The 27,608-nt window shown below is 46.9% G+C and overlaps 1 protein-coding gene across 6 annotated transcripts in view; it reads right to left on the bottom strand.

The window, feature by feature from the left end:
• AMOTL1 (angiomotin like 1) overlaps positions 1–27,608 on the bottom strand; it is an 86,470-nt gene that overhangs the window by 16,353 nt on the left and 42,509 nt on the right. For 5 of the 6 annotated variants that reach the window (XR_013231707.1, XM_077341473.1, XM_077341476.1 and 2 more), the window contains 4 exons: positions 17,188–17,322; positions 12,595–13,513; positions 7,364–7,670; positions 2,491–2,635 (listed from right to left, as the gene is read on the bottom strand). Coding sequence is in view for 5 of the 6 variants with exons in the window: in XM_077341473.1 (XP_077197588.1) it covers positions 2,491–2,635; positions 7,364–7,670; positions 12,595–13,513; positions 17,188–17,322 (1,506 nt within the window). In the remaining variant the exon portion in view is untranslated. Of the gene's footprint in view, positions 1–2,490; positions 2,636–7,363; positions 7,671–12,594; positions 13,514–15,461; positions 15,584–17,187; positions 17,323–27,608 lie in introns of those variants that run through there. The other variant, XM_077341477.1, reaches the window with a different exon arrangement.

Below are 27,608 nucleotides of genomic sequence, written 5' to 3'. Positions count from 1 at the left end.
CCCAAAAGCTTGATTCATTTTAACAGTTGCAGTTACAATGGGGGTGTGACAATTGCTTGTACAAATTTATACTTGTAGCTGTAGCTAGCAAATTCCAATGCATTCCGCCAGCTTTTGTACCACTAGAACCCAAAATGTCACTCAAACTCCAGAACCTGCGGGGGGGGGGGGAGAGAAGCAGCACGTGCATATGTACTACTATTCCTTTTCTGGTTCCTCCCCCCCCAAGAGTTTTCTACTGTTTAATGTCAGATTATTCTGCAAATCTGGGGACTTCTAAGGATTTGGAGAAACCTGAACCATAGCTGTGAACAGCCCCATTGTGTGGATTTGCATATTCATGTTGGAGACAATTCTCGGCTTCACCGCGAATCATGGGGTGGCGGGTTTATTATTATTATTTTATTATTATTATTAATTAAATTTATAGCCTGCTTTCCTCCTTAGACTGGGTGGGGGTCCCCCGCTTTCCGGACTCCCCTCATGTCCCTTAACAACCCCCCACAACTTACTTTGATCTGGAAGAATGCAGCATTTTAATGTGATGTGCTGATGTCACCCGGAAGTGACATCAGGGCATGGGGTCATCGGGAGGTGACACTCTGGTTTTTGGACAAAACTCCATGGTTTTAAGCATATTTTACCATAGCGCTTTGCTCAAAAGCTAGAGCGCTCCCCTGCTGCGATCCTGATGTCATTTCCAGGTGACATCAGCATGTTAAGGTGCTCCTCCCCTCCTGGAAGCTCTCAAAAAGCTCCTCCCCATCCTCCGCTAGCAGCCTTGAAGCACCTGGAAACCCTAGGTGGGGGGCAGTGTACCTAGCAGGTGAAACGAGGTTTGATTATCTCATATCTGTCCTCCCCCCCATTCCTTTCTGCATTGCGCCTTACCTGGCAGCACCCTTCAGATTCTTCATATAAAGGGCACAGCCTGGTAAGTCACAACACTCTTCCAGGAGAGGGCGACAAGATCTGAGGGAAAATAATCAGAATAGCCTCACACAACCAGGACATAGATGCATTAAAGGGACTCCCCAGCATGTGGATCTTTCTTTGCTTTTGATCCTCAGCCATGCTAGAACCATTATTGTGAAATAAGACACTCTATAGCAGGGGTAATCAAGCTGTGGTCCTCCAGATGTTCATGGACTACAATTCCCAGGAGCCCCTGCCAACATTTGCTGCCAGGGGCTCATGGGAATTGTAGTCCATAGACATCTGGAGGACCACAGGCTGACTACCCTTGATCTATAGGACAAAAGGAATTCAAGGTCCTGGAAGAAGAGGAGAAAGCGGAGGAGAAAAGAAAGAAGGGGTAGAAGAGGAAGAAGAACTAGAATTGGGTTTTTTAACCTGCTTTTCCATGCCAGTGGGAGTCTCAACGTGCCTTCCAATCGCCTTCCCTTCCTCTCCCCACAACAGACACCCTGTGAGGTAGGTGAGCTCTGACAGGAGTGCTCGGTCAGAACAGCACTATCAGAGCTGTGACAGGCCCAAGGTCACCCAGCTGGCTGCTTGTGGAACATCAGGGAATCAAACCCAACTCACCAGATTAGAAGCTGCTGCTCTTAACCACTACACCAATATTTAGAAAATACCTTTTTTTTGGGGGGGTGGTAGCAAGCATTTGACTAGTTGAACAGAGACGGATGGAGAGCTGTGACAGGGTGTTTTATGTGTGTGTGGGAAGGACAATGTTAGCGGACTCAAGTGCCTTTTTAACCCGATAGTGGCAGCATTTTTGGTATTTACTAGTTTTTAGTAAATACCAGTAACAAACATGTGTATTCTTTACATATATGGCCCTCTGGCTTGTTGAACTTGTTGTTGAAAAGCAGCCCATAAAGCAGAATTAATGAATTAATATTAGATGCTGTAGGGAGTCAGGAAGCTCAGGGCTAGATTGGCAGCAATGGTGCAGGACCCCTAATCCCAAAACCTGGCTGTTAGATCCATACCACAGACCTTATCCTTTGTGATTCAATGACATTTTGCAAATACAAATACATTCAGCTTGGTTTTAAGAGCCAGCGTGACGTACTGTTAAGAGTAGTGGCCTCTAATCTGAAGGACCGGGTTTGATTCCCTGTTCTCCACATGCAGTCAGCTGGGTGACCTTAGGCCAGTCACGGTTCTCTCAGAACCCCCTCAGCCCCACCTGCCTCACGAGGTTCCTGTAGCGAGGAGAAGGAAATTGTAAGCCGCTTAAAGATGCCTTAGGGCTGAGAAAAGGCAGGTGGAGAAACCTACTTCTTTAAGAACATACTGAGGGACCCATCTTGCTCAGGGTGTAGAGAAGGAAGTATCACTTTTGATCCAGGTCAGGAAAAAAAAAATCCGTTAACAAGCTTTCCTATGGCATACCTAAAAATCCATGGCATCTAAAAGTTTTTGTCCGATGAAGCAATTTGGAGTTTGACTCTTTAGAAACGAGATATGCGCGTTCTGGAAAAAAAAAAAATTAAACGGGTCTCCGCAAAAAGGACATACCCCGCAGGTCCCGATTGAAGTCGTGGAGTCGCCTGATTTCGCCCTCGAGTTTGTTCCGCATCGCCTTGTCGAGCGACTCTCTCTTGGTGGTGGTCTTCACCAAGTCTTCATAAGCTTCCGAAATCCTCTGAATTTCTATTTCGAACTGGGCGGCGGGAGGAAGCAACCCAGACAGTGATGGAGAGGGGGAAAAGAAAGAGAGAGATTGTCCATTAAAACCTGGGCAGGGATGCCTGTCGCTGGCTTGGAGCTCTCTGAAAGAGAGTTTTGTGTGGTGGTCCGAGGTGCCTGCCAATTTTCACACCGACGTGATTACGCAGGACAAATTCTCCTGCTGAGGATGCCAAAGTGGAGCTCCTTCACTGGCATAAAGGATCCCTGGTGTGGCTGGAAGCAATTACCCGTCCACCTCAGCAAACCTAGGCTAGAAAAAGCACTTCTGTCCTGGCCAAATATTCCTGAAGAGCTGTGACACAGTGATGGATTCACCATTCGGGATCCTGACCTAAACCACATTTGATGGGTTTTCAAGACTTTCATGTGAAAGAAACAAAAGGCCAGTGTATGAAATTCAGGTAGCCCACCCCCTGAATGGGAGAAGAGGACGCAGAAACCGAGACCTATGGCTGATGCAGGGACTGAACCAATTTAACTGTTTTAATTGTATTTTATTATTTAACGTAGCTATCATTATTTATTGTTTATCATTTATATTTCTTACCGGCCACTCTTGACGTACGGGCTCGTGGCAGGTTAGACTACAAAAAGTCCCATAACAATAACCCCAATAAAACAACATTAAAACCACACAAAATAGACAATATATGTGTGTATAAATCTTGTTAACAGCTTCAAGTCAGCAGTGCCAAAAGGGGCACTATAGAAATTTAAAATAAAATAAATAAGTAAAATATTATGGGAAGTTCCACTGAGAGTCAGCTTGGTATCATGCTTAAGAACGGCGGCCTCTAAGCTGGAGAAAAGAGTTTGATTTCTCACTTCACTACCTGTAGCCCGCTGGGTGACATTGGCCAAGTCACAGTTCTCTCAGAGCTCTCTCAGCCTCACCCACCTCGCAAGGTTGGCGGGAGAGAAAGGGGAGGGGATTGTAAGCCGCTCTGAGACTTCTTCAGGTAGGAAAAAGCAGAGTGGCAAAAAAATCATCTTCTATTAGTAATCTGTTTGGGTTTCACTCTGGCAGACGTTCCCAATTTTACATCCCGCCCTCGCATTTTTTCTCATGGCTCCTTCCATTGTTTTTCTTGCCAGCCGTGAAAATATTTTGTCAGAACCAGCCTTTTGTGTGCATTTTTCACTAAGCCTACGACCGCATACGGTCCACATTTCCTTAGCATCCAATCGTGTTCATTGCTAGTCACGCTATGGAGGATTCAACGGCACAGAGAGGACCCTTTGGACGTTTCTAGAGCCAAGCCAAAGAAAAAGACCTTCAGCACTGTTTCAAGAAGACAACGTCCCTCCACATAAGTGGTGCTTCTGAAAAGTAGGAAAGAGCAAGAATCCAGTAGCACCTTAAAGGTAAAGGGTATCCCCTGTGCAAGCACCGAGTCATGTCTGACCCTTGGGGTGACGCCCTCCAGCGTTTTCATGGAGGACTCAATACGGGGTGGTTTGCCAGTGCCTTCCCCAGTCATTACCGGTTACCCCCCAGCAAGCTGGGTACTCATTTTACCGACCTCGGAAGGATGGAAGGTGAGTCAACCTTGAGCCGGCTGCTGGGATCGAGCTCTCAGCCTCATGGGCAGAGCTTTAGACTGCATGTCTGCTGCATTACCACTCTGTGCCACAGGTAGCACCTCAAAGACTAACAAAATCTATGGCAGGGTAGGTGCTTTCATGAATCACTGCTCATTTCTTTAGATATTTTTGATTAGGTTTCCCCGGGAGGTGGTGGGTTCTCCGTCTATGGAAATTTTTAAACAGAGGCTGGATAGCCATCTGACGGAGAGGCTGATTCTGTGAAGATTCAAGGGGGTGGCAGGTGACAGTGGATGAGTGATTGGGATGTGAGTGTCCTGCATAGTGCAGGGGGTTGGACTAGATGACCCAAGAGACCCTTCCAACTCTATGGTTCTATGATGCTACGAGTCTAAGCCATTTCTTCTGCTACACTCCCAGAGCAATGGAGGGATGGAAAGGGGAAGGGGAGAATGCCGTCAAAGACAATGACATGATGGATATCTAAATAAAACAAAATGTTCTATGTAATGATGATCTTTTTTTAAGAATAAAAGGAGGCCTATCTCACAAGTTCTTCAGAGACTCCTTCCGAATGCCTCAGCTGTGGCTGGAAGAAGAGTTGGGGGGTTGTATAACCCTTTTTATACTACTCAACGGAGTCCTAAAGCGGCTTACAATCACTTTCCCTTCCTCTCCCCACAACAGACACCCTCAGGTGAGGCTGAGAGAGCTCTGAGAGAACTGGGACTAGCCCAAAGCCACCCATCTGGCTGCATGTGGAGAAGCAGCCAGGAATCGAACCCGGTTCTCCAGATTAGAGTCGGCCACTTTTAATCACTATGCCAAGCTGGCCCTCAGGAAGGTACTGGTCCACCTGGTTGGTTATATGCACAGGGGAATTCGTTTTTTCTCACAACTGACAGAATGAGCCCTGAAAGCCACTTCTGGCTTAACTCTAGAAGTTTCTGAAGGATTCTCTACACAGAATCAAGTGCCCACTGGCGTGATGAATAGCGATCACGATGAAGAACCAATCTGTGCGTGGCATTTGTGCGATTCCCCCACCCCCTTTGGTTCTCTGTAGCTCTCACTAAGTTAGTACGACCAACTGCTGCATACATGGAAGGATGCAACTGGGCTCTCCTTGGCAGCAAGAAGACATTCCAACAGCAGCCAAGCAAAATTCCGGCCAGGTAGGTCAGGGAAGAAAAACCTAGCCGACAAAGGCCCAGGGGGGAGGGGGGGGGACGATGGGACGGGACTCCGCTGTTTTGGCGTGAGGCAGCCCTCGGCTGTGTCAACATATCCCTTGCTTACAATCTGGCAGAGGTTGAAAGGAAGAACGCGGTCGGAGGGAAAGTCAGGGCAATGTCAACAAACCTGTGCCACACTGAATTTTGCTACAGGCCAGACGGCTGTACTTGGCACTTATACTGCGCTTCATGGAGTTCAAAGGCGGACATGTATATCATTGCGATGACACTGAAAAGCAGGGCTATACTAACCACTATTTATCCAGGGGCCTCCAAATATTTTGAGCCTGCAGGCACCTTTGGAATTCGGACACTGGGTGGTGAGTGCAACTCCAAAATGGGGGTGGAGGAAGAGGAGAGTTGGTTTTATACCCTGCTTTTCACTACCTGAAGGAGACTCAAAGCGGCTTACAATTGGCTTCCCTTCCTCTCCCCATAGCAGGCATCATGTAAGGTAGGGGTAGTCAACCTGTGGTCCTCCAGATGTCCATGGACTACAATTCCCATGAGCCTCTGCCAGCATTTGCCACTTATTGTAAGGTAAGTGGGGCCGAAAGAGTTTTGATGAGCCCAAGGACACCCAGCTGGCTGCATGTGGAGGAGCAGGGAATCAAACCCGGCTCACCAGATTAGAAGCCACCACTCTTAAGCACAACACCACTCTGGTGGAGACGGAACTAGCCAGATAGGGAAGGAGGGAGGAGGAGAAGGAAGAAGCCCAAGTGCAAAGAAGATGAGGGCTATTTTTTCAAAAACACACTGGGACAGACGAGCAAGAGACAGACCAAGACAAATGCTATGGAGGCAGCTGCCACAAAATGTCATTTTAATCTGCTGAGCCTCCTGCCTCTCCTCTCCAGGTTCCCCTCCCTACTTTCCTCTTGGCTTGAAATTATGTCCCCAAGCAATGGCCAATCTGTAGGCCAGATGGAAGATGTTTGGGGCAGGGTGGGGTTTGGGTAGGTGGGGTGGGAGTGGTTTGGGTAGGGGTTTTTTAACTGCAGGATGTTTAAATTTTAAAAAATAGTATAGTTTATAGCTTTGTATTACAGATATGATGTTCACTGCCGTGAGCCGTGTGGGAGGGCAGGATGCAAATTCATTTAATCATCATCACCATCATCATCATAAATATTATGAATGTTTTAACAATTCTGTAAACTGCTTGGAGCCTGCTTGGAAAAGGGGCAGTCTATAAATATAACAACAACAAGCTCATGCCTTGAATAAATCTTTGTTGGTCTTCAAGGTGCCGCTGGACTCTGATTTTGTTTCGTTGTACTGCTTCAGACCAACAAGGCTACCCAACTTGAATCTAAAAACAACAACAACCATCAGAAGCCCTGCTGGAAGGGGCCCCACGCTCTTTCTAAAATACTTGGCACGTGCCAGTAAAGGTGTCAGCAGCACCAAGGTGCCCAAGGGTGCCGTGTTGGGGACCCTTCTGTAGAGGGTGAACTGAAGAATGATGCTTACAACTCCCTCTGGAACAAATTTACAGTCCAGCTGGCACCTTTAAGACCAACAACGTTTTAGTGAAAGTATGAGCTTTCATGTGCACACATGCTTCCACAGCTACAATGTCCCCCCTGAGTGTGTGGCTGAAGCCAAGTTGGGCACAGAGTCCATCTAGCCCAGGGGTAGTCAAACTGCGGCCCTCCAGATGTCCATGGACTACAATTCCCAGGAGCCCCTGCCAGCAAATGCTGGCAGGGGCTTCTGGGAATTGTCGTCCATGGACATCTGGAGGGCCGCAGTTTGACTACCCCTGATCTAGCCCCTTCTCTTTGCCAGACTACACCAGCTCCACTTGGTACAAGCCACGGACATTTCTCACATTCCAGACTGACAAAGCGACGCTGTTCACCCCACGGGGGATCTGGAAACAAGGGCCTGTTCTATCCGACCCTGCCGGGTACCTTCTGAAGCTTGTCCGCTTTCTCGTAGTAGCCCTCCAGCTCCTTCTGCAGGGCTTCGTTGTCTTCCGACAGCATTTCCACCATCTGCTGAGCTCGCTGCACGATCGCGAAGGCGTCCGCGGGGAGCTGCTGCTGGGTGGGCGGCGTGGCGGGCAAGGACTGAGACCCCGCGGCCATGGAAAGCGGCGGCAAAGACACGGAATGAGACGGGCCGGACAGGGAGGACGCCTGGGAGGACATTGGGCTGTGCTGCTGCTGCTGCTGCGGCTGCAGGGGGTAGGATGGGAAAGACGCCTGGCTCTGACGGCTGGGGGAAAGGGGGGAAAGGGAAAGAAAGAGTAGATTCATTAGACCGGGCCAGCCTTTCTCAGCTTTTTTAGCACTGAGAAACCCCTGAAATATTCTTCAGGCTTCAAGAAACCCAAGAAGTGGTGCAATCGTGTAGAACAGGGGTAGTCAACCTGTGGTCCTCCAGATGTTCATGGACTACAGTTCCCATGAGCCCCTGCCAGCAAATGCTGGCAGGGGCTCATGGGAATTGTAGTCCATGAACATCTGGAGGACCACAGGTTGACTACCCCTGGTGTAGAATATGGTTGAGAAGCAGAGCTGTGGACATTCCCATTTGGGGCGCCTCTCCTTTCTACCCCCCTCCTGGCCCAACGTTGGAAACCCTTCCAGGGTCGTCAAGAAACCCCAGGGTTTCACAAAACCCTGGTTGAGAAACCTGGACTGTTCAGTTCTATAGAGGCCAGGTTGCCAATAACGTCAGGATCACTGGCTAACTAGAGACTGAAGGTTGGTGCAAAGAATACGTCCAGTCCCTGCCCCAAAGATCTTGCAATATGAACTTTGACTCTGGGAAGTGGGGGGGAAGGGGAGAGCTTAAAGGACAAAAGCGAGCCAATGAAATTCCAGGCCATTAACTTTTATTTCAGTTGCAAAGGAGGGATGCAACTATGAAGCCAGATGGTAAGTCATAACCGGAATTATCTTTCTTATATTATTTCTAATTGGGTTTAAACTTTACATCAGGGGTAGTCAACCTGTGGTCCTCCGGATGTTCATGGACTACAATCCCCAGTGTTTGCTGGCAGGGGCTCATGGGAATTGTAGTCCATGAACATTTGGAGGACCACAGGTTGACTACCCCTGCTTTACATGACTGCCCTTCTTGGCCCAGGCATCTCAGGGTGGTTTGCATCAGCTTAAAATCAACATAGTTAAAATCTATCTAGTAAGATATCTAAAATGTCACCCCTTGCTTCCAGGCCTTCCTCAAATTGCTCTCCCACACTGACTGCCAGATCCCTTTAAAATGTATGCATTCTAGCCAAACTGTGGCTCTCCAGATGTTTGTGGACTACAATTCCCATGAGCCCTTGCCAGCATGTGCTAGCAAGGGCTCATGGGAATTGAAGTCCATGGACATCTGGAAAGCCACAGTTTAGCCACCCCTGTTCTAGCCCACAACTGCTGAATTCAGTGAAATCTTCACTAGTGACTCTTCTGGCTTATGAGGTTCAAAAGACAAGCATTTTGTGTCTACCTTAACTAGCAAATAAGGATTACAAACTTTCTTTAAGAAGCCAACAAACCTACAATTAACAGGAACCAATATTCTGTAATGCATATCATAAGAATGTAAGAGAAGCCATGTTGGATCCAGCCAATAGCCACCCAGTCCAACACCCTGCATCACACAGTGGCCAAAACCCAGGTGCCATCAGAAGATCCACCTGTGGGACCAGAATATCCTGGATCTACAGCATCTGCCCAGGCCCTACTGCCACTAAAAAAAAAGTGAGAGGGAGGGAAAACGGGGATGAAACAAATCTGGGCCAGAATATACCCAGGGCCTGCATATATATATATTGGTAGGGCAGGCCCATGCACCAGATTTTAAAAAAAAGGGGGGGGGGTTACAATGCAATCCAGAACCTTTGTGAAATGTCTTAATTAGTTCTTTCTCCCTTTTCCTATTTTTAAACTCTTTCCCCGTTATTTTTCTATTTCATGCCACTGTTAATAAATTTTCATTGATTCAATGAGTACCTTTTAAAAAATGACTTCTTTTATCTAATCTCGGGGGGGGGGGGTTAACCACCCCAAACCCCCTTTTGTGCACTGCCTTGAATTAGGGTCTCTGTGTCATATATGATGCCATTGAATTAGCCATGCTCTCCTGTGTTTTCTCCCTTGGACCATCCTTCTGGCTTTCCTTCTGATGCATGGCTGTCATGCATGATGCTCTGTCAGGCAGACAGTGTTCCCTGTCCCACTTATCAACATTACTCGTCCCTGTTTTGCCTTTGAAACCGTTCCTCTTGTTGCACGCATAACTGCGCTGAGTGCAGAGAGGGGGCTGAGCCACACACGGCACTCAATGCATCTCACGGCTGCAAGCCGGCCAATTTTGGAACTAGCAAGCTCTCCGGCCTGCCTCTCGCTGACATCCAGCCTCTTACAAAACAGTTTTTGTAATAACCGGAGAGAGGCACCCAGCAAGGGTTTCTTTAAGCAGGCAGTGCAGGGGGACGGCTTTGCAGCTTGTTGTTCAGCTAGGGCAGAAGTGTCCGAATTGTGCCTCTCCTAATGTCCATGGACTACAATTACCGTGAGCCCCGGCAGCATAACAGGGACTCATGGTAACTGTAGTCCATGGACATCTGAAGAGCCACAGTTTGGCCAGTCCTGAGCTAGGGCAAGCGGGGACTGCCCAGGGCATCTGCTGGTGAGCCTCCAGGGAGGGCGGTATATAAACAAACAAACAAACAACATTAAGAGTCCAGTAGCATCCTAAGGACGAACACAATCTGTGGCGGAGCATTTGTGAGCTCACTTCTTCAGAACACCTTTCGCTTTGTATTTTTATGTATGGTGACCCCCATGACCTTTTGGAATCTGCAGAATCTGCAGTGTGCATAACTGAGCAGAATATAACAGGTGTCCTGCAGGGGGCATCAGAGAAGATGCATATTTAACGCAGATAGGATCAGAAAACCATAGCCTCTGAAAACCGTAGAAGTCGTGTCAATCAGTGCCAAGGATTTTGTGCATGGCCATGGGAGGGAGGTGAGCACTAACTCATCTGTTCTAATCTTACTTGGCCCTTGGTCTGCCGCTTTAATTAGCAATGGCTGTTGTCTAGCACAGGGGTAGACAACCTGTGGTCCTCCAGATGTCCATGGACAGGGGCTGGCAGGGGCTCATGGGAATTGTAGTCCATGGACATCTGGAGGACCACAGGTTGACTACCTCTGGTCTAGCAGGCGGATGGAATCTATGCCTTGACACCTGCAAAAGCCCTAGCCTAAAGGATGGAATCCCCTTACACTTTCCTGAGAGTAACCCAAACTTGACCCCGTGATCTGGTGTTTCTCATCATCTTAGCGATGCCTTGCTTACATAAACATGGATTTTTGCTTCTCTTTTAAAACAATTTTGGCAGGAGGGTCGCAGAAACTTCCCGGTAGGTTGTTGGAGACACAAAACACATGCCGGTTGGAAGGAATGCGACGTTATTTCCCTGCATTTCAGGAACAGGTCAGCAGTGCAGTGAGCTTCAAGGCCGGTTCCCAAATTATCATTTCAGGAAACACATTTCTACAAAACCTTCACCGCCACCGGCTGCTGCTGCTGCCCCCTGACCTGATTTAAACACTCAGGCTGCGCAGGTGACAGGCCAGGCCTTTGGGGTCTCAATCTGCTCGAAAAGAGCCATCTAAAACGCAGCCAACATTTTCTCCAGCGCAAAGATTGATGGAGAAGAGGTCCATCGAAGGAGCCAGCCAGGAGGACTAAACGAAGCCAGGACAGGGGGAGGCCTTGGCCTGTGTGTTTCCTTCCCCCGGGCCAGCTGGTTGGACTGCAAAACAGGATGTCGGACCAGAGGAATCCCTGGTCGGATCAAGAAGGGATCTTCTTATACTCTGACACTTGACAGAAGAAACAGCAAGGGGTTAAAGCACTACCCTGACGTCCCTTCTCTGGCCCATTTCCCACTCAGGCCCATTTCCCACCCACGTCAGGGTTCCCAACTCCCACGAAATTCTCGACAATTTGGAGGCAGAGCCGGTGAACCGCTTAACACAGGCAGTCATTAAAAGGTGGAATTTGCTGCCAGAAAATGCAGTGATGGCCACAGGAAGGGGGATTAGGTAGATTCACGGAGGATAAGTCTATCATAAATCTTATTTTATTGTATGTAATTGATGTTATTGCGGTTATGCGTTGTACACTGGCCTAAGCCAGTCTGCTGGGATGGTGCTATAGAAATATTACTACTACTACTACTACTACTACTACAGGCCAAGCCTGATGCATTCAGGAATACAATGGGTGCTAGTTTGGAAGGTGGAGTGGAAGAACTCTGCAGACAGCCTCCCCCTCCCCCTCCCTGTAGGACCCAGAAAGGCTGCAGGCTCCTGTTAGGGAACTCATTGGCAGGGGCAGCTCTCACATGGCAGGGATCTGCAGCCTCTGAGCCTCAGAGGGAAGCGGAAGGAGGAGGGGTGGTCAGGGCTGGGGGATGGAAGGCGATTGGCTGGCCTCTGGAGAGACAGGCAAGCCGGTTGGAGGAGGAGGGACTCAGGGGCGGGACAGCCACCCTGAGTGGGTGTTAAGCACTGAGTGGCACTTAAGCCATGAGACCAGCTCCTCCTCCAAGCCCTTACCAGAAATCTATTATGTGGAACAGAGGATAAACTGGGCCCTTCCAAGGTTCCACTCCCAGACCTCCAGGAATTTCCCAAGCCCAATCTTGCCATCTCTCAGAAGCTATGCAAGGTCAACCCTGGTTAGTACTTGGATGGGGAGATCATCAAGGAAATCTAGGCTTGCTACGCAGGCAACAGCAAACCACCTCTGAACGTCTCTTGCCTTGAAAACACAACCTATTGGTTGCGACTTCACAACACTTCCCACCAACACCAAGCTGGTAGCCCTCCTGGGAAGGGGCAGGGAAGGGGGGGATGAAGCCTTTTCTTGGATGATTTAGGATGCTTAGGGCTGATTGTGCGTTGAGCAGGGGGTTGGACTAGATGGCCTGTATGGCCCCTTCCAACTCTATGATTCTATGATTCTAAGCCAGCAAGGGGAGGGTGAAGTGATACTCCTATGAGAGAGTCCTCAGCCTGTTGGTGACAGAACGACAGCCTCGTCCCCAGGATCTCATTCCAGCTTTGAAAACTCCCTGGAGGTTTGAAGAAAAGGATGTTTTTCCACGTTACCTGCTCGTGCCGTATTCTGGGGGAGGCTGATACCGGACGGCAGCCACCTCGGCCCTCGCCGGCTGCGCAGCCGCGTAGGAACTCTTGGCCGCCTCCTGCATCATCGCAGAATGCTGGTCGTCAAAAAACACCCCGTGCTCCTGAGCTTTGCTCACCGGGGACACCACTTGTTTGCTTTTGTACGGGTACTCCGGGGGCGGGCCCCTGAGGTCCACCCCTTTGCCTGCCGCCTGGGAAGAGGGCGGTCCCCCAGCTTTGAGCCCTTTGCTTCTCCCTATGGCAGGGGGGTACTGCTTGGCCCCGTTCCTCTCCAGCGACAGCTGCATAATCCTCTCGCTCAGAGACCGCACGTGTCCCTGCTTGAGGTCCTTGAGGGCATCGTCTTTGTGTGCCTGCCCGCTGTTGGCGCGGGCCAGAGTGGGCCGCCCCTCGGTCCGAGACTTTGGGCAGGAGGCCGCGGCCCCATAAAAGCTGCCCGGCCCGACGGCGCTGGGCTGCTGACCCCTGAAAAACTGGGACTGAGCTTTGGCCTCCTCGTAGGTGGGGAGTTCCTCATTGTTCTGCTCAGGCTGGGAGCTTCCCCGAGGCAGCTTCTCCATCACAGAGTTGTCCCCTTGGTGCTCCTGGCCCTGTGGTTCCTGCCGTGCCAACCGCTGGACCATTTGTGGGTCTTCCGGCACGAGGTTTTCCACGGAAGCGGACGAAAGGGTGCCGGCAGCCGAACTGGACGGTCCTGAGCTCCCCGTGGCCTGGTGCTGAATGGCCAGCAGGTTCATGTTCTCGTTCGGGTTGCCATAGCGCAGCTCCTGGATCAGCCGCTGTAACACAGTGCGAGGGGCCGCATCCTCCGAACCTCTCATTTCCACCTCTGAGACCTGGAGGACGTGCGGAGGGTGGAAGTGGCTAAGGGGGTCTTCAGCTGTACCAAACAAAGACACAGAGAAAGAGAGTTGAATAGCTGGTAGGGCGCTCTGCCTGCTGAGATAAGGACCCTGCGGGACTTAGGACAATTCCACAGGGCCTGCAAAATGGAGATCATCCACCAGGAAAACGATTGAGGCCCAAACTATATAGAACTTCCGGCCTCCTTGCTCAAGACACCAGTCAAACTATCACTTGATTGTGGAATTTATGTCTACATCCCTCCCTCTCACCAGATCAAAGAAAGTGGCTTTAAAATTCAAGTGAGCAGCCATGAATTTAATCATAGAATCATAGAGTTGGAAGGGGCCATACAGGCCATCTAGTCCAACCCCCTGCTCAACGCAGGATCAGCCCAGAGCATTCTAAAGCATCCAAGAAAAGTGTGTATCCAACCTTTGCTTGAAGACTGCCAGTGAGGGGGAGCTCACCACCTCCTTAGGCAGCCTATTCCACTGCTGAACTGCTCTGACTGTGAAAATTTTTTTCCTGAGATCTAGCCTGTATCGCTGTACTTGTAGTTTAAACCCATTACTGTGTGTCCTCTCCTCTGCAGCCAACAGAAATAGCATCCTGCCATCCTCCAAGTGACAACATTTCAAATACTTAAAATGTTATTGTGGTTATGCATTGTACACTGTCCTAAGCCAGTTTGCTGGGAGGGTGCTATAGAAAAAGCATGAAATTTGAATCCAATAGCCAATAAAGAACTGATTAGCTTTTTAAAGCAAAGAATGATCCTTCTGCATAATTTGGATGTTATGACACAGTTTACTAATGTGCTACTAATTTTACTTTTCCCTTATATCTGTTCGCTTATGGTCCTTGTTCCATTTTGTCTGAGGAAGAGTGCCTGCACTCGAAAGCTCACACCTTGAATAAATCTGCGTTGGTCTTAAGGTTGTTACTGGACTCAAATTTTGTTGGGTTTTATAATGCGTTGATTTTAAACTGGATTGCAAATTAATTTATGACTTGAATGCTTATGCCTATAGAATTATACCATATTATTTTATTGCTCATTATTTATGTTATTACCTTCCCTGAGCCTCCAGAAGAGGGCACGTTAGAATAGTAATAGTAATAGTAATAGTAATAGTAATAGTAATAGTAATAGTAATAGTAATAGTAATAGTAATAGTAATAGTAATAGTAATAGTAATAGTAATAGTAATAGTAATAGTAATAGTAATAGTAATAGTAATAGTAATAGTAATTGTTATTAGATTATTGCATGGAAGAGTTCTCAACTTTTCTTCTTGTTTTTCTACACTTATTACTGGAGTCACTTGCAGGTCAAGGACTTTCAGCCTGAACTGCCTCCTCAGGGATGTACAATGGGCAAAATAGGAAAGATCTACACACATCCCCATGTAGCAAATGGCTCCAGGCCACTGATAAAATGTATGCTTTGCAGGCATAAGGTCCCTGGTTCAGTCTCTGGCCATCTCCACCCAAAGGTACTTGCACAAAGATTCTAATAAATCTGCTCCTGGGGCTCTCCCACAAAAGCAGACTATGATAACTTGGAGTCTGATGCATTCACTACGTGTGGAGCATTGATGCTCTGTATTTTTAGTGTTGGGGGGGGGCACAGGGGGATGGCTCATATTGAATGTTTTGACTGTAACATACAACTGTTTCTGGTTTACTGAACAGAACTGAACTGAAGAAAGTACACACGGAAACATTTTCAGGGCTTTTTTTTATCTTCGAGCAAATTATGCAATCAATTGAAATCATTGAAGGAAGAAACTATGACAAATTAGTTATCTGACGTTTATTGTACTTAACAATTTCTGCCTCTATGTAGCAGCCCTGGATTTCTTGGGCAGCCTAAGAGATAATTTGAGGGGGAAAGAAGAGATAACTAAGAGATCATTTGAGGGGGGGAAAGAAGAATAGCCAGCAGTGGGACCAACCCCAGACTTACAAGAACAACTCACCTTGGCAGAAAGACACCCAAGCTGCACCAACCAGCCCAGGAGACACTGAGAGCAGGCAGAGCACAGCTGTGGGATCTAAGCTCACTTGGGCAGCCAGGTGGGGCTAGCCACAAGCCCGAAATTACCTCAAAAGGCAGCTGCAGCTGAGGTAGAGCTTCAGGGGACTTCTGGTTGAGTGAAGAGATAGAAAGGAGGGAGAAGCCAGGAGAAAGGACTGGTAGAGTGGCCTATGTAAGCAGGCCAGGGAAGATGAAGGACACCTGGTAAGGCAGTGAATCAGTGATAGAACTGCTGCATGGCACACAAAAGGCCCCAAGTTCAATCCTAGGCATCTCCTGTTAAATGGACCAGGTGTGCTACCTCAAGGTGGCTCCATCTTGTAGATGTTCCTAATTGAGGCTCTAGCTTTCTCTCCAGTTTTTAAAATCACCTTCAAGGACAAGGTGACCTAGCCTGGAATAATTGGTAAAATGAAGAAATCGGGGTCTCAGGATGGGAGGCGGACAGCTGGAGGGATGAGGTAATCTTCTAGCGGGTTCCAACAAGGATGGAGGCTCATTGGTTCAGTGCCATCACCTGACTTGGGCGGGGCAAGAACTATATCTGGAGAAAGGAGGCTGGCTTGGAGTTTTCAGAGAGAATGCTTGAAATGTGGCCTGCAGCATCAAGAATGTAAAGCTGTATCACCTAATGCCATTCTAAAATAACTAGATAATAATCAAGCTGTTATTCTTTCCTGTGTTGGTTGTTAAGAGTTTGAGCTGTACTAATATATCTGCTAAAATGAACATTTCTATATTTCTTCTATTAGATAACACATCTCTTTTTACAAAGCATCCGGTTATTTGCACACTCTTGCCCCAGGGACCCACAGTGCCCAGACAGGAACTCCTTGGCAGAGGTGATGTGAAAGACTCTGCTTGAGACCCTGATGCTCTGCTGCCAGTCTGACTTTGAGGGACCAAAGGTCTGATTCAGTATAAGTAGATTCGTGTGTTCAGCAAGATCGTCCAAAACCCTTCCCAGTTTGAGGCCTTGCAGGCCTTTCATTGCGAAGGGGGTCTCAGCTGAGCAGAAACAGCAGCTGGGGTTTTTTATTCCCTGATTTTCACTACCTGAAGGAGTCCAAAAGTGACTTAGAAACACCTTTTCCTTCCCCGCCCCATGATAGACACCGTGCAAAGTAGGTTGGGCAGAGAAAGCTCTAAGAGAATCATAGAATAATAGAGTTGGAAGGGACTTCATGGGTCATTTAGTCCAACCAATATATGTAAATTTTAGACTTTTTGGAGACCACCTTCTATGGCATATGCTCACCACTCTGTAAAAATAATAAAAATAAGAGACTTCTTTTGAAGAATTAAAGAGTCATCTCCTCTCCAGGCTAAACAGACCAAGCTCCCCCAGCCTTTCCTCATAAGTCTTGGTCTCCAAACCCCTCACCATCTTTGTTGCCCTCCTCTGGACACGCTCCAGTTTGTCTACATCCCTCTTCAACTGGGGTGCCCAAAACTGAACACAGGAATCCAAGTGAGGCCGAACTGTTCTGTGAGAATAGCTCTAAGAACTGTGACTGTCCAAGGAAATCCCACCAAGTTCTCCCGATTAGTGTCCATTGCTCTTTGACCTCGACACCACCCTGCCAAAGGTAATCCAGCCTTCACCAAAGGAAGCATCGCAAAGAACATGAACATTCTTTCAGTAACAGGCAAAGCCAAGGACTTACCCTCGAGACTGTTGATCACCTCTACCATGAATGGGGACTCATCCTGCCTGCCACGAAGCAGCTGGGGCTCGCCGTACAGGTAGCTAATTTCTTCCAGAATATGGGCAGGAGTGCTGGAGCAAATGGATGGGGGGCCTACAGGAAAAGAAGAGGGGGAGGGGAAGGTAGTTAATCATAGAATCATAGAGTTGGAAGGGGCCATACAGGCCATAGAATCATAGCGTGGGAAGGGGCCATACAGGCCATCTAGTCCAACCCCCTGCTCAACGCAGGATCAGCCCTAAGCATCCTAAAGCATCCAGGAAAAGTGTGTATCCAACCTTTGCTTGAAGACTGCTGGTGAGGGGGAGCTCACCACCTCCTTAGGCAGCCTATTCCACTGCTGAACTACTCTGACTGTGAAAATGTTTTTCCTGATGTCTAGCCTATATCGTTGTACTTGTAGTTTAAACCCATTACTGCGCGTCCTCTCCTCTGCAGCCAATGGGAACAGCATCCTGCCCTCCCATGAAACAGCAAACACCATTTCTGTGAAGATTTCTGTCTCATGCATGGCTCATATTTTGTGGGTTACTGATAAATGTTAGAGCACCCTGGGAAAAGTGGGCTAGGCTTCAATAACACACCTGGGGTGTGCACTTTTCTCGTGTTTTTTTCAGCCTAAGGGCCACACCTGAGTCTCTGACATCTAAGAGCTCTGAGGTGGACGCTGGGTCTTTGAGTTTCCAGCCCTCCCAGAGCCTCAAAAGAGGACCGAGACCCAGAGGTCCCACTTCTTCCCACTCTGCTGCTCCTAATAGGACACAGCCCCTCAGCTGTTTACCAGTCCTTCATAGGGTTGCCAATTGAGGGAGATTTTGGGAGTGGAACCCTTGAGTTTATACACAATTCTGCTCACAGAAGCATGTCTTAGGGCCCCTAAATGGAAAGACCAAAGGAGACCTGCTACCAAACTGCAACAAGAAGGAAGTCCAACAGGTTACAGCACTATCGACAAAAGACAGCTTGAAACCTTTCAGTGCACAAAGGAGAAAACTCAAATACACCAGAGGCTGGTAAAAATAAGCAGAGCAAAACTGGAAAAGGTGGGGCCCAGCTCAATGCCCTGTTTGGAATGAAGAGGGTTCCACATTCAATCTTCTGCATCTCCACTTAAAAGGACTGGGTAGGAGGTAATGGGAAAGACTTCCACCAAAGGCCCACCATAGAATCATAGAGTTGGAAGGGACCTCATGGGTCATCTAGTCCAACTCCCTGCACTGTGCAGGACACGCACAACCCTCTCGCTCATCCACTGTCACCTGCTACCCCTTGAAGCTTCACAGAATCTGCCTCTCTGTCAGATGGCTATCCAGCCTCTGTTAAGAAATATCCAAAGTTGGAGAACCCACCACCTTCCGAGGAAGCCCGTTCCACTGAGAAACCACTCTGTCACACATCTTTGTCTCCCAACCCCTCACCATCTTTGTTGCCCTCCTCTGGACACGCTCCAGTTTGTCCACATCCCTCTTCAACTGGGGTGCCCAAAACTGAACACAGGACTCCAAGTGAGGCCGAACCAGAGCAGAGCAAATGTCTTGAGAGAAAGACTCAGGAAAAGGCAGCTTCCTGGCATAGGTTGCCATCTCCGGGTTGGAAAATACCCAGAGATTTTGTGGTGGAGCCTGAGTAGGGAAGGATGGGACTTCGATGGGTGTAAGGCCAAAGAGTCCACCTTCCAAAGTAACCATTATCTCCAGGTGAACTGATCGGTCACTTGGAGATCAGTTGTAATAGTGGAGGATCTCCAGCCACCTCCTGGAGGCTGGCAACCCCAAGTTCATGTGTATTAATTATTGTCTCGCTAAGGGAAAGAATACTTATGGCACCAGGAAAGGTATAAAGCAGGGGTAGTCAAACTGCGGCCATCCAGATGTCCATGGAATACAATTCCCAGGAGCCCCTGCCAGCATTTGCCAGCATTTGCTGGCAGGGGCTCATGGAATTGTAGTCCATGGACATCTGGAGGGCTGCAGTTTGACTACCCCTGATGATGAACAACCAACCTCATGGCAAATGGTTGCGTCAACAGTAGGGGCAAAAAATTCCAGATGGTCAATTCTCCAGATAAGAAACCACTGCTCTTAACCCCTCTGCCATGTGGGCCACCAAACCAGTCCACCACCAAAGGAATCACCAACGATAAAGCCACAGAAAAATATCAGAGTGACCTTTTTCTGGTTCAAAACGAAATCTGAACAGCTCGACATTCTAGTTCTAAAATTTCCCTCCCTTTGCTGTTTGCCCTGAGCTCAACATCTGGCGCCCAGCGGTAATCTGCTCTTAAATGTAGGAGGTTCCATTTATTCGGCTTTGGTTTGTTTTCAAGCTGCACCGCGTGACTCCCGGAAGCTCCAGGGCAGCATTTGCAACACGTCATAATAAAAACAAAGCAAAAAAGTGACAGTAACCCTGCTTATTATTTTAAAGTGATATCAATGCTGGGAGGGAATGCAGTGCAGAAATTTAAAAGTGCATTGTTATCCCAGCCCAAAGTGCCTGTTGAGTCTTTTTTTTTTTTAAGGGTGTTTTTGTGTGTTATATTTTGGCAATTAAAAAACAAAGCTGCCGGGACAGAAAAAAATTCTGCAGAAGAAACTGCACAAGGAGGGAGTAATCACTGACCTCTCCTTGCTTCTTGTTCTTACCAGACTGAGAACGGGGCTTCTTGGGATGCGATAACTGCCTTGAGTAGGGCCCATACATGAAGCAGGCCTCCTCTAAGGCAGGGCAATCTCCAAGCCAGGCTTTCTCAACCAGGGTTTCATGAAACCCTGGGGTTTCTCGACAGCTCCGGAAGGGTTTCCGGAATGGGTAGTTGATTAATTTTTAATATATTTTTTAAAATTTCTTAAACATCTATTGGATGATATGACCATATGATGGGCTGGGAGGGGGTGGGAAGGGGAGGGGCCCTGAGTGGGCGTGTCCACAGCTATGCTTCCCAACCCTATTCTGGAAGGTTCCACCATTTCTGGGATTTCTCAAAGCCAGAAACGTTTTGGTTTCTCAAACTTAAAAAGGGCTGCTTCAAGCTATGACGAAATATAGATCAGTGAGGAACCATTCTCTTAAAACGGCAAACGAAATTTTGATGTTGAGATCTACTGGAGAGGTCGGTATCAGGATACTAAAATTACCTGTCCACAGTTGACAGGAAACCAGTTTTATACCAGTGTAGCACAGTTACACCAGGTGTTCCTGCAAGTATTTATAATTGTGGCACCTTTTGGGTGCTAATTCCTAATAGAGCCAGTTTGGTGTAGTGGTTAGGAGTGTGGACTTCTAATCTGGCATGCCAGGTTCGATTCTGTGCTCCCCCACGTGCAGCCATCTGGGTGGCCTTGGGCTCCCCACAGCACTGATAAAGCTGTTCTGACTGACCAGGAATATCAGGGCTCTCTCAGCCTCACCCACCTCACAGGGGGTCTGTTGTGTGGAGAGGAAAGGGAAGGCAACTGTAAACCACTTTGAGCCTCCTTCGGGTAGGGAAAAGTGGCATATAAGAACCAACTCTTCTTCTTCTAATACAAGTTCTGTGACAACCAGTGTTTGGGCTGCAGAAATTTAAGGGATTATTAATCCGCAGTAATGTTAAATGGTATTGTTTCAGTTGTGCTAATGAGCTGTCTTATAAATGGGCTACTCTTTGTGGATCCCTTGCTTTGAATTTTGACAAGGCTTGGCTCTTTTATTGAATGACGTTACATAGATTCTCTTTACATAGGACAACCAGGCTAACCCCTATCCAAAAGCATGAATGGACTTTATAAATTCAGAAAGCAGTGGGAGAACTGCTGACTCCCCAAGGATGCTCTGCTATTTACTCACCTAGAAGAGGGAATTACAAGCCCCCCTCCCAAGCTTCCTAATCTCAAAGGAACTGAAAAAGATGAGAAACAATGGCCTTCCCTCATGGAATGTATCCTAGCCTGTATGGTAAAGACCACAGAGACTTGGAGAATTAGCCCAGAGCACCACCTGGAAGTGATATCACATTATGTAATTGGCAGTATTGGGAACACTTCCTCTTGCTTATTTTAAAGTCCTTATTCTCCAGGAGAATATTATAGATGCTTCAATGTAAGTGAAACTGCTGAATTAAAATTAATTAAGTCGCTTGACACCATCTCCTCAAAGTTTAACAAGGCCTTGGGATCCATCGGTCATTAAACATGTTCAACACCTCATCAGCATCTTAGATTCCTCAGCCTTCACAGGTGTTAATCAGCATATTAACACGAATATAGATTGAATTCATCACCCATTCATGTGAATGGTCTCTGTACTTTCCTAGATTACACATGAATTTTGCTTAATTAAGCCTCACCCTGCACTTCCTGATCCCTTGGTTGCCACTGAAAATTTTGCTTCTTCATAAACTTTAAATAATTCCGCATTACCTGCATAGGGAGGAGCTGCTGCATGCATCTGATGAAATGTATATAGTCGCATAAACTTCTGTGAACTGCAGCCTCATTCATCAGATGCATGTCGCGGTCTTCAGTAGGCCAATGCACTTATTTTAACAGCAAATGTGATTGTTCACATTCATATTCACCTACATAAGTGTGAGAACAAATGAACTATGCATCTGGACACCTCCAAAATTCATCTGGGATTATCAACTATCATGCCAAGTGGTGAGTGTTTGCCATTCTATGTGCCATTCTAAGAATCTGTGCTTTTCTTATGTATAATCATATTATCTGGCAAATGTGGAGCATGCAAAATATTGCGGAGAAGCGTCCTACAAAATTTGCTATAATTTCACAGAATCATAGAATAGAATCATAGAATCATAGAGTTGGAAGGGGCCATACAGGCCATCTAGTCCAACCCCCTGCTCAACGCAGGATCAGCCCAGAGCATCCTAAAGCATCCAAGAAAAGTGTGTATCCAACCTTTGCTTGAAGACTGCCAGTGAGGGGGAGCTCACCACCTCCTTAGGCAGTTTATTCCACTGCTGAACTAGTGCAAATGGTTTCAAGTGCAAATGGTTTCTGATCTACAGCGAGGGCATGCCCCCTTTAAAAACTTTCTCTTCTTTCTCCAGAAAAGAATTAAAAAGGCATTTGCTCAAGGCCGACTTACCCAAAACAACTACAGGTTCCTGCCCACACACACACCCTCAGACTGAGAAGTCGAACCACCGAGGGAATGTCAAAGTTATTGTTGTTGAAATGTTGTTCTAGATGGTGAGTTATTGTTATATTGATTTTGATATTGTTCCATGTAAATGTTCTAAAATGTTTTATGTAAATCGCCCAGAGCTGTAGGGTAGTATAAAAATCTAAATAAATAAATAATAAAGAAATAAAAACAGTGCTGCCCTTAGCCAGGTTGTGTAGGAGTAAAATCTCACAGTTGCAATTATCTGGAAAAAAGGTGGCACCACAAGTCTCAGAATATTCTAGCCAGGAAGCCCTTGGGAGAAAATCTAATGCAACATAATGTGCAGAGACATCTCCTTTCTGATGCACTACCTAACCTTACCTGCCTAAGGAATGCATTGCCTACCTAAGGAAGAGCTGAGTACTTATTTATGCACAATTTTAATTTGCATTGTAAACATGGAATATCATATTGCTTCATTTATATTCCACTTTATCTGATCATTACAGTGGTATCTGAAGATCCTGACAAAGAGTCTAAAAGAAGAAAGTGAAAAGATGGGACTATACCTAAATATCAAAAAGACCAAGATCATGACAACTACTGGGCAGTAGCACCAAAGTCATGACTGACAATGAGAACATTGAACGCATTGATGATTTCATCTTTCTTGGCTCTATGATCACTCAAAGTGGTGGATGCAGCTGGGAAATCAAACGGCGAATAACACTGGGCCGTCCAAGTACTAACCATAGCCGAAGCTGCTTAGGTTCCAAGGTCTGATGAAGCAGCATTCTGCACATGTTGGATAATGCTCTTTCTATGTGCTTTTGCAGCTGGTTTCTCCTGTTCACTGAAAGTGCATTATCCAACCTGTGCAGAATGAGGGTATCCGGGCAGATTACATACAGAATTTTAAAGTGCTTTCCTGTCTTCTTCCCAGATGTAAAATGAAAGCATTAAAAGCACAGATTAAAAGTATCTCAATCCTCTTCAGACTTCTAGCTGCTTTGCCAGGGAATCTATAGTTGCACATAAAGCAGATCAAGAAATAAGACTGGGATTTAGTTGTAGATTTGCTAAACTCCAGAAGGGATAGAAATTGTGGAAGAGTAATAAAATATATACTTTCTCCAAAGGATCTGTTCTGGTGCACGAAAAACTAAATTAACTTTCTGACAGTGAAGGAAGGAATATTTGTGGACTTCTGAAGCAGGGGGTAAACATTTTGATATTTTAGCTGCATCAAACCAAGACCAGGGCTCATGCTTGGTAAAACAACTGATGACACACCTACACTACAAACTCAAAGCATATTTCCCATGAAAGGTTTTGGGTGAGTTTGATGTGTTGGTTGGTTTTTTTTTTACAGACTGTAAAAGAGAAGGGCGGTGTGTCCTAGACAGAGACTCAGCTATGTCTAGCAAATTTGGGTTTCTTTGTTCATCTGAGGTGTGTTTCCTCAATTAACACTTTCCACTTTCCGTAACTGACCAAGGCACGCTACCCCAGGGGGAGAAACACCTACCCCCCACTCAAAGGAAATGAGTCAACCTGAATTGGATTTACTGGTTTTCCTCTCCCCAGAGACTAACCACAGACATCTTTTCTAATAATCCCTGGCTTCAAAACAATACGGCAGTAAAACTGGCTCTGTCTTTACTCAGTTGATGAAAAAGACAAGATTGAAACGCTGGGCGGCTAAAAAGAAGGCGGAGGGAGAGCTGTAAATCATGCATTTCCTGTTCTCCTCTTCTGCATGCATCTGCCACAGTTCCCAGTTCTGGACTCAGGGGAATACAGAGTACCTCTTTCCTAAGGAAGAGTGCTTGCACTCGAAAGCTCACGCCTTGAATAAATCTTTGTTGGTCTTAAAATTGCCACTGGACTGGTTTTGTTTTGTTGTGCTGCTTCAGACCAACACGGCTACCCATTTGAATCTATCTTTTAAAAGTTTCAGCTTCCGAACTCCTATTGTGAAAAGCATCCCTCCTCCCCCACCCCTGTACGGGGTATCAGGTTTCCGTGCTTTGTATGACCGATGGCTCAAAGGACACTTCCCCAGATGTGCGTAGAACATTCCTTCCCTCGCCAGCTGATTTTTCATTGGGCAGCTTGGTTGCGTCACTCCTACTGCTCAACACTGCTAGGGAAAGGCATGAATTATCCCCGTTCAGGAATCGGATTATCGGCATTGACTTTAGATCAGGGGTAGTCCAACTGCGGCCCTCCAGATGTCCATGGACTACAATTCCCAGGAGCCCCCTGCCAGCGTTTGCTGGCAGGGGCTCATGGGAATTGTAGTCCATGGACATCTGGAGGGCCGCAGTTGGACTACCCCTGCTTTATATCTTTCCTGGTGCCATAAGTATTCTTTCCCATAGGCCAGCGAGACAATAATTAATACACATGAACTTGGGGTTGCCAGCCTCCAGGGGGTGGCTGGAGATCTTCCACTATTACAACTGATCTCCAAGTGACCGATCAGTTCACCTGGAGATAATGGTTACTTTGGAAGGTGGACTCTTTGGCCTTACACCCATTGAAGTCCCACCCCTCCCTACTCAGGCTCCACCACAAAATCTCTGGGTATTTTCCAACCCGGAGGTGGCAACCTATGCCAGGAAGCTGCCTTTTCCTGAGTCTTTCTCTCAAGACATTTACTCTGCTCTGGTTCGGCCTCACTTGGAGTCCTGTGTTCAGTTTTGGGCACCCCAGTTGAAGAGGGAGGTAGACAAACTGGAGTGTGTCCTCCAGATGTCCAGATGTCCATGGACTACAATTCCCACGAGCCCCTGCCAGCAAATGCTGTCAGGGGCTCATGAGAATTGTAGTCCATAGACATCTGGAGGGCCGCAGTTTGACTACCCCTGCTTTAGATGATAACGAAAGAGCTTAATGTGCGTGATAGACTTTTTGCACATTCAACCCAACATCAGATATCAACAATGAACGTCCGTGGGTCCATTGCTCACTAGTGGCGCATGTGCAGAAGGTCCAGGTTCAATTTTTTAAATTATCATTATTATAATTATCATTATTATTATTATTATTAGGATTTATAGCCCACGACTCCCAGCAAGCTGCCCAGTGGCCAGTTACAAACAGCTTCCAATAACCCCCCCATTAAAACCCATAAAAATACAACCCCATATGGTATTAAATAAAACCTATCCCATACCGATACACCTGCCCAAAGGGATCAATCATGCAACAGCGACCACCATTAAAGCTGTTTCAAAAAAGAAAAAAAAATTGGTGGCAGATCTTCTTTAGGGGGGTGCACATCAGCTGCCCCCCTACCCTGGCCTCAGCCATAGACCTGGCTCAGTTCTGCAGGGCCTGCAAAAAGAGCTCTTCCACAGAGCGTTTGGTTGGGGCCAATGATCCTATAACATCTAATGGGCTCCCCAACAAAAAAACACCCCCATGGAAACCTCCTAACCTGCGAAAGATTTGGTGACAGAGATAGATTCAAATGTGTAGCCGTGTCGGTCTGAAGTAGCACAATAAAATCAGAGTCCAGTAGCACCTTTAAGACCAACAAAGATTTATTCAGGGCGTGAGCTTTCGAGTGCCTTGCAGTGAGAGGGGGGTGGACAAGAACATGGGGAGGTATTTTCTTATCATAGCCTCTGGTGGCGCAGAGAGGTAAGGCAGCAGACATACAGTCTGAAAGCTCTGCCCATGAGGCTGGGAGTTCGATCCCAGCAGCCGGCTCAACGTTGACTCAGCCTTCCATCCTTCCGAGGTTGGTAAAATGAGGACCCAGCTTGCTGGGGGGTAAACGGTAATGACTGGGGAAGGCACTGGCAAACCACCCCGTATTGAGTCTGCCATGAAAACGCTAGAGGGCGTCACCCCAAGGGTCAGACATGACCCGGTGCTTGCACAGGGGATACCTTTACCTATTTTCTTATCGCTAGTATAGGTTGGTAACTATGTTTTATGGTTTTAATGTTACCTATTGGGGTTTGCATTTTTTAACTGTAACCTGAACCAGCCTATTTTCAAGGGTGGTGGGTAAAAAACCCACATAAGCAAACTATTATTACCACTACCAATTATTATCACTTTAGTATAAAGGGATTACCTTCTTTTTTTTTTTGTATCTGCCACCCAGCAGCTCAAATCCCTTTAACCTCCCACTGCAGTTTCCAACATGAAAAGAACCCTGTGAAGGTAAATAACTGCAGATAATCCTCCTTGTATGTTCAGCATTTAGAGCAGTCAACACACAATTTGCCTTTTCTTTCCTCCCCCTCCTTCGCCTTTTATCAACCCGCCCGCCAAAGAAAGGACTTCTAAGATCATTAGCTCGGAATTGAGCGCACAATTCGACAGCCCATTGTGGGTACCCGGCATGTGGTGTGCTTTATGCAAATCACACCATTATTTGCTGAAGAAGATATATATGTACTTTAAAGAGGGACCTATACATATATTAAAGAGAGACCTAGCATCAACTCAGCATTTACTCCGTGAAAGGGACTGAGTACCTGCTGTTACAAACTGCATAGAAGTCACCTAAATGCTGGCGTGCCCCCATCAGAATGGCAATTGCTGTAATAATTGTTCTCCTGTGCATGTCTAGAATTATATGCTAAAAATAGCAAAAGTCAGCAAATGGGACAAATTATAATACATGCGTAAAAATGCACACATTGTTTTGCTTGCAAAAAGCCCCGTCTTCTGCAGAATTAGGAAGCAGTGGAAATGCACAAGACCTTCAATTGGAGGGGTAATCAGCACATGAATGTTAGGTCCTAGGTATTATTATGGTTTTGATCTCGTGTAGAGGGTTCGGTATTCTTTTCTTTGGAAACCAGCTTGGGCTACACTTTCTCCCCATTAAATGTAGACAGAACTAGGTAAATCTCATTGTCTTTATCATTTATTAGTCGTTTTAATCTTTCCTGTTTTCCAAGGAACTCGAAGGGTATACAGCTCCCTTCCTCTATTTTATCCTCACAACAACCCTGCAAAGTGGGCTAGGCAGAGACCTAATTCATGGCAAAGTTGACATTTAAAGTCAAGTGTCCCCAGTCGTAGCCCAAAACTCCCAGCACCCACTGCACAGACCATGAAAAACATAACCACTTTAATGCCTGTTTTAAAAGAGAAAAATCAAACCTACCTCTAGTGCAGATCACTCTAAAGAGGTCCAGCAAAGCATCTGGACTACAGAAGATCTATTTGTTACTTTAAGGATTTTGAATTCTTCCCCCAATTTTTTCCAAGCATTTTTATCCTGCCTTTCGGTGAGA

The sequence above is a fragment of the Paroedura picta genome, chromosome 6, assembly GCF_049243985.1.
Source record: "Paroedura picta isolate Pp20150507F chromosome 6, Ppicta_v3.0, whole genome shotgun sequence".
Classification (NCBI taxonomy): Eukaryota; Metazoa; Chordata; class Lepidosauria; order Squamata; family Gekkonidae; genus Paroedura; species Paroedura picta.
Note: the sequence above shows the minus strand (reverse complement) of the source record. Positions and strands in the feature narration are given on the sequence as shown.